The following is a 15893-nucleotide window of genomic DNA, read 5'->3' as shown; positions in this document are numbered from 1 at the left end:
GTGCCACCACAGGGAGAAGCTGTGAAAGATGGACAGGTAACCAGAAACAGGGACTAGGGACATCCTGAAGGGATCACAGAGGTATTTCTAGGCAGAGCCTTGGGAAGTTGCTTCCATTACATGTTTCCCATATAAAGGGCTGGATGAAACCTTCTTTCCCCTATTCCATAGCCAGAACTAAAATGCACCACCATGTCCTTGGCAGTGCTGTGAGCAGGGGCAGATCCTCAATCCAGCTGTGCTACACTGACACACACCAAAAAGATACAGTTTTACCTTGAAGATCCAATGCTGCCAGGTGTTAACAAGGTCACTATTCAATCTCTGTCTTCCTGGCTCCTGTGTTCCAGATGTGTCTATGTTACGTGTTGATTGGTGCAAATCATGTAACACATGTAAAACCCAGTGGCCTGTGAGCTGAGCAAACACACAATTGCTCCACAAATCCATTACTGGTAGGAGCAGATGGGTTCCTTGCTTAAATAAATGCATTTCAAACTCCTCTAGGTCTGCTTTCAAAACCACCAGTTTGTTTATATAACGTGGTGCAGCCGGGCTCCTACACCCTGTGCTCACCAAACCCTCCCTGCCCTGGAGTTCAGGTGCTTTCATTTCTGCATAAAGGAAATCAGAACGTGAATACAGTTTTGCAAACATAACTGAAAAAAAAAATATCTCTTTTGATTTGTAAATAGGAGCAAAGCATCGTTTACATTCAGGCACTGTTAATTGGGAGCGTCCACAATACGTCACTCTGGGGCAGAGCAAAATAGACACAGAATAAAAATATCTCCAGTGACCTGGTCCTGTAAATGCTGACTAACTTTATGCTCTGGGAGCATAAGGTCCCTTGAAACAAAACGATTTTATTCATTCCTCCTGGAGCTGGCTGGAGTCAGCAAGGGAGAGGAAATAAAAAGCTGTTTTCCTTATTTCTGCTGCTGCGTTCTCAGCTGACAAAAACAAACCAACCAACCAACCAAAAAACCCCCAAAACCAACAAAAAAACAAAAAACTCCCCCCCAAAAAACAAACAAACAAACAAAAATGAATGGGCTGGGGAAAAGCACGTTTTGTTTGCTTTGTGGGTGCTTGGGTGGTTGTTGCTCATTCACCTGGGGGAGCCCTTTTCTGACACGGGCCAGTTCTCGCAGCACCCCAGACACCCTGGAGACCTTCTGCCAGAGAGGAGGAGGAGGAGGAGGAGGAAGAGGAGGAGATGCTCATGTGGCTCATCAGCCGCCTGTGCCAAACCGGGCTGGTGCTCCAGCCCCGCTCCAGCAGTCGCACACGGTCGCCCTCAATGGCCACCTTTGTTGGCAGCCCTGGGCAGGAGCTGCTGACGTGGCACCCGCCGTGTCACCTTGTCCTGTCCCCTGTGCCGGGCCCTCCGCCGCACGCAGGGGCTCAGGATACCTCCTCCCTGATTTCTGTGCTCGCTTTTATGCCTTCAGAAGAAAACGAAACGGAGAAAGGAGCCCGGCAGAGCAGGGAGGAGGTGGAGGCATTTCCCCCTCGATTGGTCCTTCCTGTTTCTTCATTTCCTTATCTCCCCCCTTCCAGCCCCTTCCTCCACCTGTTGAAACGTGGCTATCACAATGAGGGAAAAGCCGCAATTTTAACGTGTGAAGCTGGTAGAATTTTAAATAATTTCTATTAAAACTACAAGCCAGAGGAAGACACCTCTGTGTCCCCCTCTGCTCTGCCACCAGAGAACCCGGTGCCACTGACAGCCCTGCGCTGGCACTGCTGGGCAGACACACTCCCAGCCTGGCAAAAGTCAGTGTCTACACTTGTCACATATACTTTTAGTGCATCCAAGACCCAGCTGTGCCTCAGCACAGCCTCGTGGGCCAATTGCCACGGGGAAAGGCACCTCCCAGCAAATGTTACTTCATTTCTGGAAGGACAGAGGAAAGAACAACCCCCTCAAGTGAATCCTGGCAGGAGCTGGCTGCAGGTCCCCATTTCACCAGTCCTTCAGGTTCTTCCAGTTCACGGGGACAAGGTGCACAGCAAAGGCATTTGCTCTGCAAGTGGCCTCCCAGCACCTGACCTATGTTAGTGCAAACAATACTTAGAGCAGGAAAGTGCCCACTCTCACTCTGGGCTGACTGCACTGCAAAGGGACCATCAGGGTAATTCCAATGGGTTTTGATGGACTTTTGGGGTCTGTTTCTGAGAGCACCTCAAAGAATTGCAAGTAATAGCGACCAATTTCCAATTTTCCTTCATTTTGTCTCAACTGGCTTGTCCCTGCACTGCTGGGATGCTGTTGAGTGTTGCACATCAGTTAACATCCTCACCGTGGGCACTGCATAGCCCAGGCCATCCCCAGCAGAAAGGATTTATGCCCTGCCTACATTAAGTGCCAATCACTGCCACTTAGTCCCACTCGACATCAGATCCTTTGAAAACATCCCATAAAGCAGCTGTCCCGAGTTTTAGCACATTCTGACCAAGCTCAGGGCACTGAAGGGATGGAAAGCAAATAAAACTTTCTCTTTTCCTGTGCTGTGGAAGGGGTGGTGCATTTCACAGGAGGATAAGGCCAGTCTTTGTGGTGCCAACGTCCGTGGCTCACCTCATCCCTGGCTGGTGGCTCCTCTACCTCTCCTCTGCTCCATCCCCATCTCATTGCTGGGGAAAGCGATACCACACGGAGATTTTCTAAGGATAGAAGTCTGGGGATGACTAGGAGGTGCTTTACAACAGCAGTGATGTTGTACCCTGGGGTCACCCAGAGCTCTCAAGCAAGAAGGAAACCTCAGAGCTCCTCTGCAAGGCACAGAAATGGGGTTACACCTTGTGCTGACAGGGAACGAAGGCCCAGAGAACCCAGAGCCACTGCTGGAAGCCAGGAGCAGGCAAGCAGGTCATATGCTTCCATTCCCAGCTCTCCACAGCACGATTTGTCAAGCGATTTTGAAAGAAAAACCAACAAAAAATAAGTAAAGAAAGAAAGAACTGGCTAGAGGTTCTACTGCCTGGGCTCCCCTTTGTCTTCCAGCCTGCCTGGATAAATGTCATTATGGGAAAGGCTGGAGATCAGATACAGCCCTCAAGTTCAGGAGCTCTAACGGGCAGTGGAAGATAAGGCTCTGGATGAAGATAACTGCAGCAGTTATATGATTAATCCCAACATCTTCAGACATTTTCCCCTCTGCCTGTACAAGCTGTGTGATCCTAAACATCCTTAAGGGAAACAACCCCATTCTGGCTAGCAGATGACTAACTGCTTGCAAATAACACAGACATCTTTTTATATATGACAAAAGACCAAAATATCCAAGCTGACAGTGCCCCACAGGAGTGCTCAAACCGGGCAATCCAGCACAGCTCTTTCCAAAAAGCAACTGGGAACCGGACGGGGCGAGAGCCCGGCCACAGCTCCAGCCAGAATGAGCCTTTTGTTTGAGCAAATGCAAATGTCAGGAGAGGGAATGGGCCAGTTGCCACCCTGCAGCAATGCCCCCGGCAGCAGGGCCGGGCTGGATGGCCCCAGACCTCTCTGGAAAAGAGGCAAAGTCAAAATCCCAGCTTTCACCACTCTGGCTTTTGGAGAGTGGCACCTCAAAGTCAGTCTCGCAGAAGATCCTCGTCTCCGCTTACACAGCACTCACTTTCTAATTCCGTCAGGGAGATGTTTAAGTACACGGAGTCCACTTGTGCAGGCATCAAAAAGCCAAACTCATTGGACATCTCAGACCAAAATGTATTTCCAAATGCATCATTAGCTGCGCACTACCCCCAGCACAGGCACAGATGGAAGTTTCAGTAGTGGCTAAAGACAGAAATCTCCCCTGCTTGGTTAAGGTTTCCCTCCCCACATTTACCTCTGTGTGCAGGGTGATCCTCCTTCCCATTCATCCTCCTTTTCTGAGGTTTGATGGGCATGGTGGGAGAGCTGTGTGCAGGACTCTTCCAACAGCAGCAGCAGAGGCCAAGGAACTCAGCCTGAGAAGGGCTTTGGGATGCTGTAGAGAAGTGAAAAGAGATAAAGCTGGGATATTACTACAGCACGACTGCTTACAAGATTTTAGTCCTGTGTTGCCATTGATAATTAACTACAGATCAGCAGAGAAACATTATTCTCTACCATATGTACCTGTATTTTTAGATAAATACGTTCCACAAATGCTCTGTAAAGGAAGTTTCTTTGCCTAAAGGATCTACTGCTTCCCAAGCCTCCAGTGGTACAGCATAAACCATGTTGCTAACAACAATTGTTCCTGCATTTGTTTCTGGAACACAGATCACAAAACACAGTTTATTTGGGAGTGTCTGTGTACTCCTCTATTCCTGTCCTTCTTATTCAGCCCTTGTAGAGTAAAACAGGCAACTGTGAGCCCGGAGCAGGACACAGCCCTGCCCTGGAGAGATTACAGTCTCCATCAGATAATACACTGCAAATTATACATGGTGAGGCACAGACCTCAGACAAGCAGGAGGGGGAGAACAGCTTGGTTTGGGAAGGAAACTAAGAGAAGCGAGTTTTAAGGAAGACCTTGAAGAGAAATCAGGAGGAGGAAACCTAGGAATTTCAAGGACTAAACAAGGTAAGAGAGGTTGTACAGCAGAACACTGGAAAAAGGACTGATTCGTGGAGATGAGAAGCAGCAAATGCTGAATTTAACCAGGTCTTCTGGTATCTGATTTGAGCAGTAAATGACTTCAAATACTGAATTCTTAAAACCACAGAGACACCAACAAAAAAAAGAAAGACAACTTTACTGACCTCCAAAAGCTCATCACCCCCAAGTGCGTACCATCTAACGAGATGATCATCAGGTCAGCCTTGCTCCCTGGTCTGCAGTGTCACCAGCAGCTTCACTTACCTCCCACCAGCCCCTGCCACACGGCAGAGGCGAGGTGGGATGGGTGGTTTACAGACCGAGCAGCTCCACCACACGATGCCTGTGCTTCCCCCCTCCAAACTGGGCCAGTGGAGCACCTCCCACAGCAGCTCCTCGAGGCTGTGCCTTCATTTGTGGGCTCAGCAGAGCAGGAACAAGCACAGTGGTGCAGCAGAGGCGTCGGAGAGAGGATGGTGCGAGATGTAAGTGAGGCAAGGGCAGGGAGAGGGGACACCGTTTATTAGGTCAGCTGGAGCACTTGGAAAAGCTACACATGCTTTCAGGCACTTTGGGCTGCCTTGGGTCTGAAATAGAAGCAATAACCTTAGAGCTAAATACAGGTTGAGAATAATTGTTCTGAGTTAAACTTCATTATATTAATGAATTAGGCAATTTGAGAGAAAGGGTGATTGGTTCCTGTTGATCAAAGGGAGGATGCTCGCCAGAGGACAGCTGATAATGTCATTTATGGCACAAAGAAAGGCTGAGACAGACAGGAATAATTATTGCCTAGGGATGTCTGGTGGTAGCAAAAATCATAATGTAATATGCAATCAATATCTGTGTGATTTGCTGTCCTGGAGTCAGGAATTTTAGTACTGGATTGCCTTTTGAAGCAGTTTTGGAGACCTTCCTTGCAGGCCAGGAGTGAGAGGTCAGAGATGCAGTGGATGATTTCTTACCGAGTGTTTCTGCCCCTTATCAGTTTGCACAAGTTAATTTGAGACGTTGCCTGCAGTTGTTGCCTCCAGCCTGTCAAATCTGTCATGCAAAGTGCACGTGAAGGAGGGCACTGGTAGGTCTTGGTCCTTCTGTGTCACTTAGAAACCAGATTCCATTAAGCAGCTGTGGTTAATTGCCAGCACTTCTGAGCTCATCACTATCCCTTCAATATTATTTCCTGTGAAGTGACAGTTCCAGGGGAACTGTGATTTCCTAAGGACCTAATTTTTCACATAAATTTAAGTTTCTTAGTGGACTTGTGGAGAAAAGCTAGATAATTCTAAAATCTGTTTAACTCTACACCCAGAAGATAAATTAATATGGTGGGAGGTGGATTATTATTTGTGATTACCTCATAATTTCTAAAATATTCTTGGAGGACTGAATCACAATTTCTGGAGTGATTTGGTTTGGCAGTACTGAAATGAGTCTTTAAGGACAGCACTGTAACAGTCTAAAGGCATAAGTGGAGAACATCCATATTCGTTACTCAAAAATGAAACAGCAATTGTTCTCAACTAAAATATGAGCTATGTCTCAAAGCAGCTAATAAATATGGGAGTCAGTATGCAATATTCAAATACCTGCAAAGGAGGTAATTGCCCCAGGTGTTAATATTTTCCACAGGAGTTGGGAATTTTGCACTCTTCCACTAAATTGCAAACAGAAGTGCTGTATGTACCCAGCTAACCCGAGAGACACAGACAGACCAAAACCCCTGTGCTTCAAAAATACATTGCAGTTATCTACAACATCTGGGACTCAGCAGGGAGTTAAAGGCTCAAGTATGGGATTAAAAACATCAAAACCGCTCTTGGCCAGGCTGAAGTGATCTGTGGAAGATCCACAGCATGGCCGTGGCAGAGCCCAGCAGCCCTGTCTCTGTGCTGGCACATGGGATGCTCAATGTTAGGGTCTAACAAAAATCTAAGGGGAATTTGTTTTAGTTTGTAAAATCTGTCTGCAAGTCTAATTTTGATCAGCAGCAACTTCAGTGAGTGGGCTGGTGCAAAATTTTCACATGATTTGTACTGGAGGAATATATACTTCCATATCTATAGAAACACCCACAGACATTCTTTTAGAGAATCACAATAGTCAGTATGTGAGATCTCACTGCTCCAGAGGCCTTCTGCTCTGCTGGTGGATGAATCAGACTCCAGGTACCATGGACAATGAGGATCCAGTGCCTCACTTTTCTATGCGTGCAGTATTTCAAAATGTAAAGGTCACCTAATCCACGTTAAGTGAACTGTACCGTGAAGAAGATGCTCCAAGGCCACAGAGACTAAAGGCAAGAAAAGGAGGGAATGGCAGGTCAACCTCTGAGGATGTTCCTGTGGCACAAAGGAACTAGATGAATTCCTTATTAACAGCAAACAGCCAGTGATAGCCAGATAATGTCTGACACGTCCTAACAGTGGGTTTAAACGGAGACAGAAGAGGAAACAACACAGAGAAGGGCAGTGCCTTGCCCAGAGTCAGATCTGGGGTGCCTGAGTTGTCATCCCTGATACCATGTTCTTCCCTAACCTGCCACCTCTCGTTTCCATCAGCATGACTGAAAACTCCTGGGTGTTTGCCTTCCTAGCCAAGGCTGCCCAAGCAGCAAATTCACCCGGGTCTGTGGCACTGTGAGCACCTAAGGCAGCCCTTCCCCAAGTTCTGACATTCAGGAGTTCTCTACACTATGTCTTTAAAGTGAAATCAAGCCAGGCTTAGCCCATGGGGCGGAGGGAGAGGGCACCCCTTGGGGGCTGGAACCTCGTGTGCTGAGCCTCCCATGGCACAGCAGTTCCCAGCACTGTGCAATTCAGAGCTGAGGTCAGACAGAAGTGGAGTCTGGGTGAAAAGAAGAGCAGCGTGAAAGCCTGGTGCAGCTGAGCAAGTAAAAAGAGGCGGTGAACAAAGGGAGCAACACATTAGTCGGTCCTTCTGAGGGTGCTGTGGGAGGCAGAAAAGGCATGGGAAAGGGTTATGGGTGTAGCAGGGAATGACTATATTCTGCCAAGGAAAGAAGGAGGGTTTCCAGGGCTGGTTTTGACTTCATGAGCCATTTGATATAAAATTCTCAGAGAAGCTCACAGGGGCACTAAAAAATAATTAAGGTTCTACATTCCCATAGTCCTCTTTTGTTTTATGCTGTGGGCAATCTTGAAGCCAAAGGGACAGGGGAAAGCAGTGCAATGAGCTCCGTGGCTGACAGACTGTTTAAATGTAGCAGTGTCCCAGCGCCCAGAGGAGAGGAGCTCTGATTTCAGGCCTCTGAAGGGCTAAATTACAAATGAAAACTACAGCAAGTTCCACCAGAAACTGCAGCTCTCGATACTACAGATTGTTCCTAACAAACAAAAGTTGACAGAATAAAAGATGGGGGTTGAGGGATGTCTGCACTGCACGCCAAGGTTTTTCTAAAAATATTTTACACCTGCCATTTGTTCTGCACTCTGATCATATTTTGTCTATGAGGTAGAGAACTCATAGTGCCAAAGGGAATGTGGTTTATGTTCCTGAGTCTTAATGCTTTTTCCCTTCTGTAAGGCAAAACTCCTTACTACTGTCACTAAAATAAAGCCAAGAGGACAAAAGTCACACATGCACTGCCACGGTCACAGTTTAACTGTTCCTCTCGCTGATCTTTGGAAACAGTCCCTTCAGCAGGATTTTACAGCTTTGGCACTTTGATTTAGCAAACTTTTTATGCAACTCATGAGAGGAATGCAGCCAACTCTGTACACTCAATTTAAATCAACTTGCTGATGATATAAAAAAGAGTGCTGAACCACCGGTTTGCTTCATCTGCTCCAAAACTACCAACACAAACCCTGAGGTATTTATTCCTGAAACGTTAATAGAACAGTCTGGGGCATCAGATCAGTACATGAACTCTGCTTTGATCCCATGTCAGTCCAAAGAGCTGATTTAACAACTAGTTGTTTGGTTACTTGATAGTTCAGAATGCAACTGGGCTGTTTGCTGCCACCAAGCTTTTGCATGCTGCGATGTGGTGGGAGCAGAGGGTGCAGACTGTGTAGCAAGAGATTACAAGCAGTGTAAGCAATGTTTAGTAGCTTTCCCATTTTGCATCATGAAGGAGGGATGATCCTTGTGTGGGTTACAGAATCACAGAATTGTTTGGGTTGGAAGGGACCTTGATAACTCCCCTAGTCCAACTCCTCTGCAATGAGGAGAGAACATCTTCAACTATAACGGGTGCCTCAGAGCCTTGTCCTCAGTTTGTAAAAATTCCCACAGTTGAGCTGAAGTTGGGAACTGCAAAACTGGCACCCAGGCCAGCCTGTGCCCTCTGAGCCACCCCTGTGGCAGGGACCCTTGAGAACAGGGTGCAGCACTGGAGCACTGAGAACTCCACCCCTGAGCGGGCTTCCCTTTGCACAAACAACCAGATCACTTTTATTTTGGTGGCTGCAACTAGACTTCTGATCAAGAGTGAGGTCTGTCCTCTACCCACACAGCCAGTCCAGCACAGACTGTAGCTGTCCACTGAACCTCTGCCCTGCCACGCCGGTGCCTCTGAGCAGGTTCACAGATCTTGGACTGCAGTTTTCAAAAGTTATATCGATTTGTGCTGAATTGAGAGAGCCCTGCAGACCAAAGTGCTTTGAACTTGTGCTCGGGTGGGGACTCGGGGTGAAGTGACAGGATGCACTAGGCAGCACTGAGGGGGCCACATACTTATGGCTCTACCCTTTCTTTCACTGTAAATTAAAGAGAAATTTCTGAGGCTTAACTTACACTGGCAATTTTAAGGAAGTAAATTGCATGTGTTCACATGAGAAAATACAAAAGAACTTGCACAACTGAGCAAATGCTTCCTTTTTTTCCCCTTCACTCCTTTTTAAGTCCTTCCTATCAAAGCAAGTGCCCCTCCCTGACAGCTGAATGCTGGGGGTGTGCAAATGACCCCAGCGATTGACTCGGTGAGAACAGAACGTTGCAACATTAATGTTTGATCTTAGAAATTCAGCACCAAACTTTAGCAAAAGATAGATCACTGGGTGAAGGAGACTGAACACAAAGCAGGCACCTCTCGTTTCTATGAGGAGGGAATTAACAACATTAAAATCTTCACATTTGCGTTGAGAAAACTGGAAGCTCTTCTACAGACTCGTCTCCCTGCAAAGCACCAGAAGCAAACCCTGTTTGTCAAATCTTTATATGAAAAGGTGCTGCAAAAAACCAACCTCGTTTCCAGAGATTTTTTTTTCCTTGCTGCAAAGCACAGCGGCCCTTCAGACGCAGAGCTGGTTACAGCGGAACAAATCAGCCCGGGAAGAGGATAAGCTCAATGACCTTTAAGACAAATGATCTCAGTTTAAAACACAGGAATAGAAATATTACGGAACACATGGAAGAGTCTCCCCTGTCAGAGTTGCTCAACCTCCTCGGCACTTTAGGTATCAGTATTGTGCTGTAAATAGTGAAATTGTAAGAAGTCTTAAAGTCTAGGCATACAAATAGAAATAATACACAGAGCTAATGTTCTCCATTTTCCAGTAATCGATCCAGTATTTTTCTAATTCCTCTTAAAAGCAAAATTATCCACTTAAAATTTGGTACCAAATGATGCGCTTTTAAGGACCGTTCTGTCCGTGGATGTGCCGTTAGTGGAAAGATAAACCAGATGGCAAACTCAATAAAGAGGAGCCGGTTAAACAGAGACAGATGAACGCCTAAAAAAACCCCTTTGCTCCATTATTGCTTTTGAACTGGTTGTCATGGCACTAGAAATGGATACCACTGTCAGCCTCCCACCTCCACCCGGCCTGCTCTTCCCAGCCTCTGTCCAAGGCACGGAGCTCACGCTGGTGCGAAAAACACCCTCTCCCAGCACCGCTCTGCTCCCACCAAACAGGGGTGCGTGCGTGGAAGTCGCACCTCTCGTCACATCGAGGGCACCCAACAGGAAAAGACTGACCTTCAGTCTCAAATTCCAGTTTTGAGAATGCTAAAGTTCAAATAATTTTTAATCCTGCGCTCCGTCTGTGGCTCACAATCCACTGCCAAGAGCCAAGGACTATCCACTTAGCACTGGAGCTCTGTACGACTGGAGCTGCCATGGAACATAAGCTGACCTTTGTCAGATTTACACATTAAAGCAGTTTCTCTTCCCCTTGACAATGTCCATTAGCAAGGAACACTGTTTGCCAAGCAGACGGAAAAGAATAAGGGAGGCAACTTCAAAATAGCCCTGGAAAAGCTGAGTTGTTCTGTCAGCCTCTGAATTCTTTCTCCTCCCACACACATTTGATTTTGAGAACCTATTGCATTAAAATTGGCAAAATCCACTAAAATAAAAACCTTAGAATGTCACAGTGCAGTTGCATTACATTTCTCCTTTTAATAGAGCATATAAAATGTGAGTTTACAATGAGTTTAGTAAGCTGTAAATCAGCACTTTTATTCAGTTTTGTTTCTGAGCTATTAATCCCTAATACAGAGGCAGAATGCTGATGTGCTGGTCTAGGACCTCCCGAGATAATAGTTCAAATAATCCCAGTGACATGGAAAGGGAATTTCATTGAATCACCTGAGCTCCTGCTTGGCACGCCCTCACCCCATAACTCAACGTTCACAGAGCTTATAGTCTTAATTATCAAGGAAAAAGAACAGAATTCCCTTCTGGCTTCAGTGAGCAGCAGTTACGGAAAACAAGTGGAATTTTGCTCAAATAATTGAAGGCAAGTCCTTAATTGGGTTCTGTGCCCTGTCAGTGGTGTTTTGGGTAAAGAGCCCCGTGTGGTGCAGCAATGCAGCCACCCTTCCACTGCTCCTCTGAGTCAGACCTTGGTGCATCCTCAGCACTGACAGCACAAGGAACAGCAGCGCTCGGATGCGCAGCGGGACAGGAAGAACACACACCACCACAGCCAAGTAATTTTAAAGAATTTTAATACAAACTTAATATAAACTATTTCAGTCCCTCTTAACATGTAAGACACTGACTCAAAATACTTTTATACCTTTTTTCAAGTATTGCACAATGTAGGTACAAAATTAATATTTACGATTACATTTTCTTCCATAATATATAGCAAAAATCTTTAAACTTTTAACAGAAAATACAATTTGTGTTTCTTTTGAAAAAAGCAAATATTTCGTACATTTTAATTCCACCACTAAGGAATATTCTGTACACAACTTTTTTACTTTTTTTTTTTAGAATTGATGTCTTTAAGATGGATATCTTACAATTTCAGTAAAAAAAATACAACATGAAGCTGCTGCAGCTGTCACAGATCACTGTAGTAAAAAGATATAAATGCAATACCATGTTGTAGAAACAATATATATACTCTGATATTTTACAAACTTTGTACTAAATTAAATTATACAATTAGAAAAAGACCAATAAACCCACCTATTAGTGCCAATTTTTTTAATATATATACATATATGTTTGTGCACATATATATATATACACATGAAAAAAAATTAGCCACGTCCTTGCTATATCTTAAATACTGTAAGAGGCCATATTTTGAGAGTATATTTTTGTAATGTACAGTCAGTATAAAATAATTTTGTGCTTGGTTGGCAAATGAAAAAAATGATGCATGTTGTATTTATCTAACCAAGCCTGAATGTATTCATACTACAAGCCTTAAAAAAAATCTCAAGAGGTGGAAAAAAAGATACACCCTTGGGTACGTGCATTTTAACTTGTACAACAGTATTTACTTGGATTTCACTTTCGGTTTATTTTTAGTTAGCCATCACTGGCTGGAATTGCTGGTTAGAATACTGCATGTTGTTTAAACTAAAATTCAAGCCATCCACAAAAGACTTCTCATTTAGACCTCCATAGGCTGCAAACATATCAAAGGCATTACTGTACTGGAGAGGACTGAGGTTAAGGGGGCTGTCACCAGGAAAGATGCTACTGGTACTACCTTGACCCTGCATGTTGGGGAAAATGAACTCCTTTGCGTTAGGAGACAGGGCAGAAGTCTTCTGCTGTTGCTGTTGCTGCTGCTGGCTGCCTAGGCCAAGCCCGTAGAGAGAGTGCATGGAGGAGGAGAGGGCTTTCTGCTTCAACAGGTCATTGACATTCAAGCCAAGGTTGGTGGGAGAGGTGCGGGCGACCTTGTTGCCACGGCCGCTATTCTTCATTTTGGTCGAGCCAAACTTGGTGGCAGCAAATGTGGCAGTGGTGAAGGTTAAAGGCTGAGTGGAGCGGGGCATGAAAGTTGGGCTCACAGCAGCTGAGTGACCAAAGGGAGGAGAAGGAGAACTAGACACTGAAGATGCTGGGTCACTAATTGGCATGAACACCTGGGCCTCTGGGTTAAAGCTGTTCTTGATTTCCTTATCCAACTCACATCCATTTTCATTATCATCCACATAAAGCACTTTCACTGGTCCCTTTTCACCGATTTGGTATGAAACCTCAAACGGGTCAATCCAAACACTAAGATCCTGAGGCAAGTTGCCACGAACATCATCAATGTCCAAACCACTCTCTTTGGATGCTTGTTCTATGACTGGGTCCACTTTCTCCCCTATATGAATACATCTAAACCCTGATCCTTTGTATGGCTTTTCTGGATACCAGTGCCCTTCATATTTCTTCTTAAGAAGTCTTTCAAGCTCTTCACCAAAAATGTTGACACGTCGTCTGGGAAGCTTATTGTACAAATATGAAATAATAAAATTGAGTGCTACTTGGATTTCAAGCTGCATAGCTGCTATGCCACAGAGTTATAAGTCTGTTTCAAAACCCGAAGAAGAAAGTGTTCAAGACGCCACAGGGAAACAAAGTTTCATTCAAAGTGCTGATTCGAGTTGATTATTATCCTTCACCTTGAGTGCTCTTGTTCCTTTAAGAAAAAACAAAAGCAAACACATCCAAATAAGGAAAGAGTAAGATAAAGCTCCGAGGCCTATTCTTTCAGCTTCACTTTCTGCATAAAATAGGTTACTTTTTCAAGGCAAAAAATGTGCATCAAACTATCTCAGTTCCTGCCTGCGGAAGGTGAGGATGTCAGCTCCATTCAGCCCGACTTACAAACAACACTGCAGAAGATGGGCTTGTGTTTACATATACAGCATGGGGTACTTCCAAATCACATGAGCTGGTTGTTTGGTTATTCACAAAGCAGCAAGGATAATTTTTAAAAGACATCACAGAACTGCCAAGCCTGTCAAGGGTTCAATTACCAACCCTTATTTGGATGATTTATAGTACTCAGCTGCAAAATTTAGCACCAGCCTATTAGTTTAGCCTGAGAGGTCTTAGTCCAAGGGTCATTTATCAATTTAAAGTTTGCAAACGTATTGACTGCACTCTAGGCTGCAGAATTATAAAAATGCTAACAACTGCTTTAGAAGATTCCGCACAAATCACCAAAATTATGCAACATTTATTTTAAGTCCAAGCAAATCTTCCGCATAAACTGTGCACGGGTGAAATGATGCAAACTGGGGAGAAAATGTCCGCTGTGCACATCCAACAGTTCTTCCTCCAACTGCTCAAATTGAAATGCAGTCAGCACATACAGAATAGATGCACGTATAGTCTCTCATAAGGGTGGCCATGACCACGGAATTATTATGATAAATTAATTCCCAATTCGTAAATAAAAATTATTCTATATTTTAAGATGTGAGGTACAATATATACTCAATTATTATATTGCACTGCCTATAGTTCAGATTTCAAAAAGTTGCAGAGCTAGCAGGGCTTTTGACAGCCTCAAACACGATTGCCTTTCTCCTTCTCCATGACTCCATTTTATATTTAATGTAAGATATGGTTGCCACTCCTTCACAGAGGACAAAAGAGAAATTAGCTGTCTAAAGTTAGAGAAGGGACAAGAATCAGGTATTAACACACGTACAGCTAAGACAAATCCTGCAGTACCTTGGTATAAAAGTACTCATCTAAAGCACACACCTTTGTGAAAAAGTTTCAATGAAACAAAATATGTTGTTGGTTTTTTTTTTTTCCTCAAGTTAAAAACCCCAAACAGAATTTCAATTAACAGTGGATTTTTCTGCAGTGCATCACCAGGAACAAAATTTAGCGTAGCTGTCATTAAAGATTAGAGAAATCAAAGTCAATATCAAAATCCTTTAACAATGAGGCTATGCTGCTTTTTTATTTCCTGCTCTGAATAATCTCCTTTTAAAGTCTGGAACCCTATTTCCAAGCCACTCGTGTTCTCCCCAACATGGTATGGGAATAGTTTGAAAGCCTGCACGATAAGGCGACCTTTAAACGTTTGCTGGATCAGCACCGGGTGGGGATAAGGAAAAGATCAAGGGCAAACAGAAGATATTTACAAAAGGGGCACAATCAGTACAGAAAAGCTGATTGGGCGGTTAAACGGGGCATTTAAAAATGATTTATTAATCCATCTGTTTTGTTTCCCTTCCCCCCACGTCCTTTTAAGAAAGAAACGATCCTTTCAAGGCGCACCGGGGCTGACGCTGTGAATTTTTTTATTTTTTTTTTTTTTCCCCTAAGCGAAAACCGATCCGCGGGCGCAAAAAGCAGCTGATCAAACAAATCAGCCTAATCGTTTCTAACCTTTTTTTTTTGTTTGTTTAATGTATTTATGGGGAGCGGACAGCGTTTCGGGGGGGGGGGGTCCGAGCCCCGCCGGCGGCCCGGCAGCAGCGCCCTGGCAGGAGCCTTAAGCAGCGGGAGTTACATAACCAGGCAGTCGGGTCTCATTAGATTTCTGCTCACAGCCCCGGAGCTCCGGCGGCAGGAGGAGGAGGAGGAGGAGGAGGAGGAAGAGGAGCATTTTCCGAGCCCGTAATAAAGAGGATGGAGCAGAGGCCGGGGGGATGCCGGCGCAGGGGTGGGGGCTGCGGGGCCCCTCTGGCAGCGCCAGGTCCCGCAGGGCGCTGCCGGCGCTCCCGGAGCGGCCCAGCGGCGATTACTCAGCCGGCACCGCTCCCTGCCTTTTACCCGAGACGGGAGCGACCCCGCGCAGCCCAGCCGTGCCCTCAGCCCCAGCCCCTTCCACGAGGAGCCCCCACACCCGCCGGGTCCCTCACGGCCGCCCCATCACGGCGGGGTCGTGACCGCCCCGGCGCCCCCCCCCTCAGCGGCCGGTGCTGCCCCAGCCCCGCCGCCCCAGGCTCCCCGAGCACCCCCCGCGCCTCACAGCCGGTACTCACCCGGGGGTGTGCGGGCGGTAGTGCAAACAGTCCCGGCGGGGGTGTGAGGGCGTGTGTGTGTGTGTGGCGGCGGGGGGGGGGTGCGGCTCAGCACCCGACCCCCATCTCCGAGCGCCGGCTCTCCCTCGGCGCGAGGATGGGAGGGGAGAGGAGAGAGATGTC

General features: G+C 45.9%; 1 protein-coding gene and 1 long non-coding RNA gene across 2 annotated transcripts; both read right to left on the bottom strand.

Moving 5' to 3' along the window:
- Window positions 1–2929: 2929 nt before the first annotated feature.
- On the bottom strand, window positions 2930–9895 carry LOC114055943. The gene is made up of 3 exons (XR_003570876.1): window positions 9785–9895; window positions 4770–5161; window positions 2930–3977 (listed from the first exon to the last, which is right to left on the bottom strand). It is a non-coding gene; the product is annotated as an uncharacterized LOC114055943 (long non-coding RNA).
- Window positions 9896–11475: 1580 nt separating this feature from the next.
- Window positions 11476–15887, bottom strand: TOB1 (transducer of ERBB2, 1). The gene is made up of 2 exons (XM_027880630.1): window positions 15732–15887; window positions 11476–13420 (listed from the first exon to the last, which is right to left on the bottom strand). Exon 2 carries the CDS (start codon window positions 13281–13283, stop codon window positions 12306–12308), a length of 978 nt encoding a protein of 325 aa, XP_027736431.1. The 5' UTR covers window positions 13284–13420; window positions 15732–15887; the 3' UTR covers window positions 11476–12305.
- Window positions 15888–15893: the final 6 nt, after the last annotated feature.

The sequence above is a fragment of the Empidonax traillii genome, unplaced genomic scaffold (assembly GCF_003031625.1).
Source record: "Empidonax traillii isolate 1590-97213 ecotype Southwest subspecies unplaced genomic scaffold, ASM303162v1 scaffold73:size1297144, whole genome shotgun sequence".
In the NCBI taxonomy this organism is placed as follows: domain Eukaryota; kingdom Metazoa; phylum Chordata; class Aves; order Passeriformes; family Tyrannidae; genus Empidonax; species Empidonax traillii.
The sequence above is the reverse complement of the archived record's forward strand: the minus strand, read 5'-3'. Positions and strand labels throughout refer to the sequence as shown.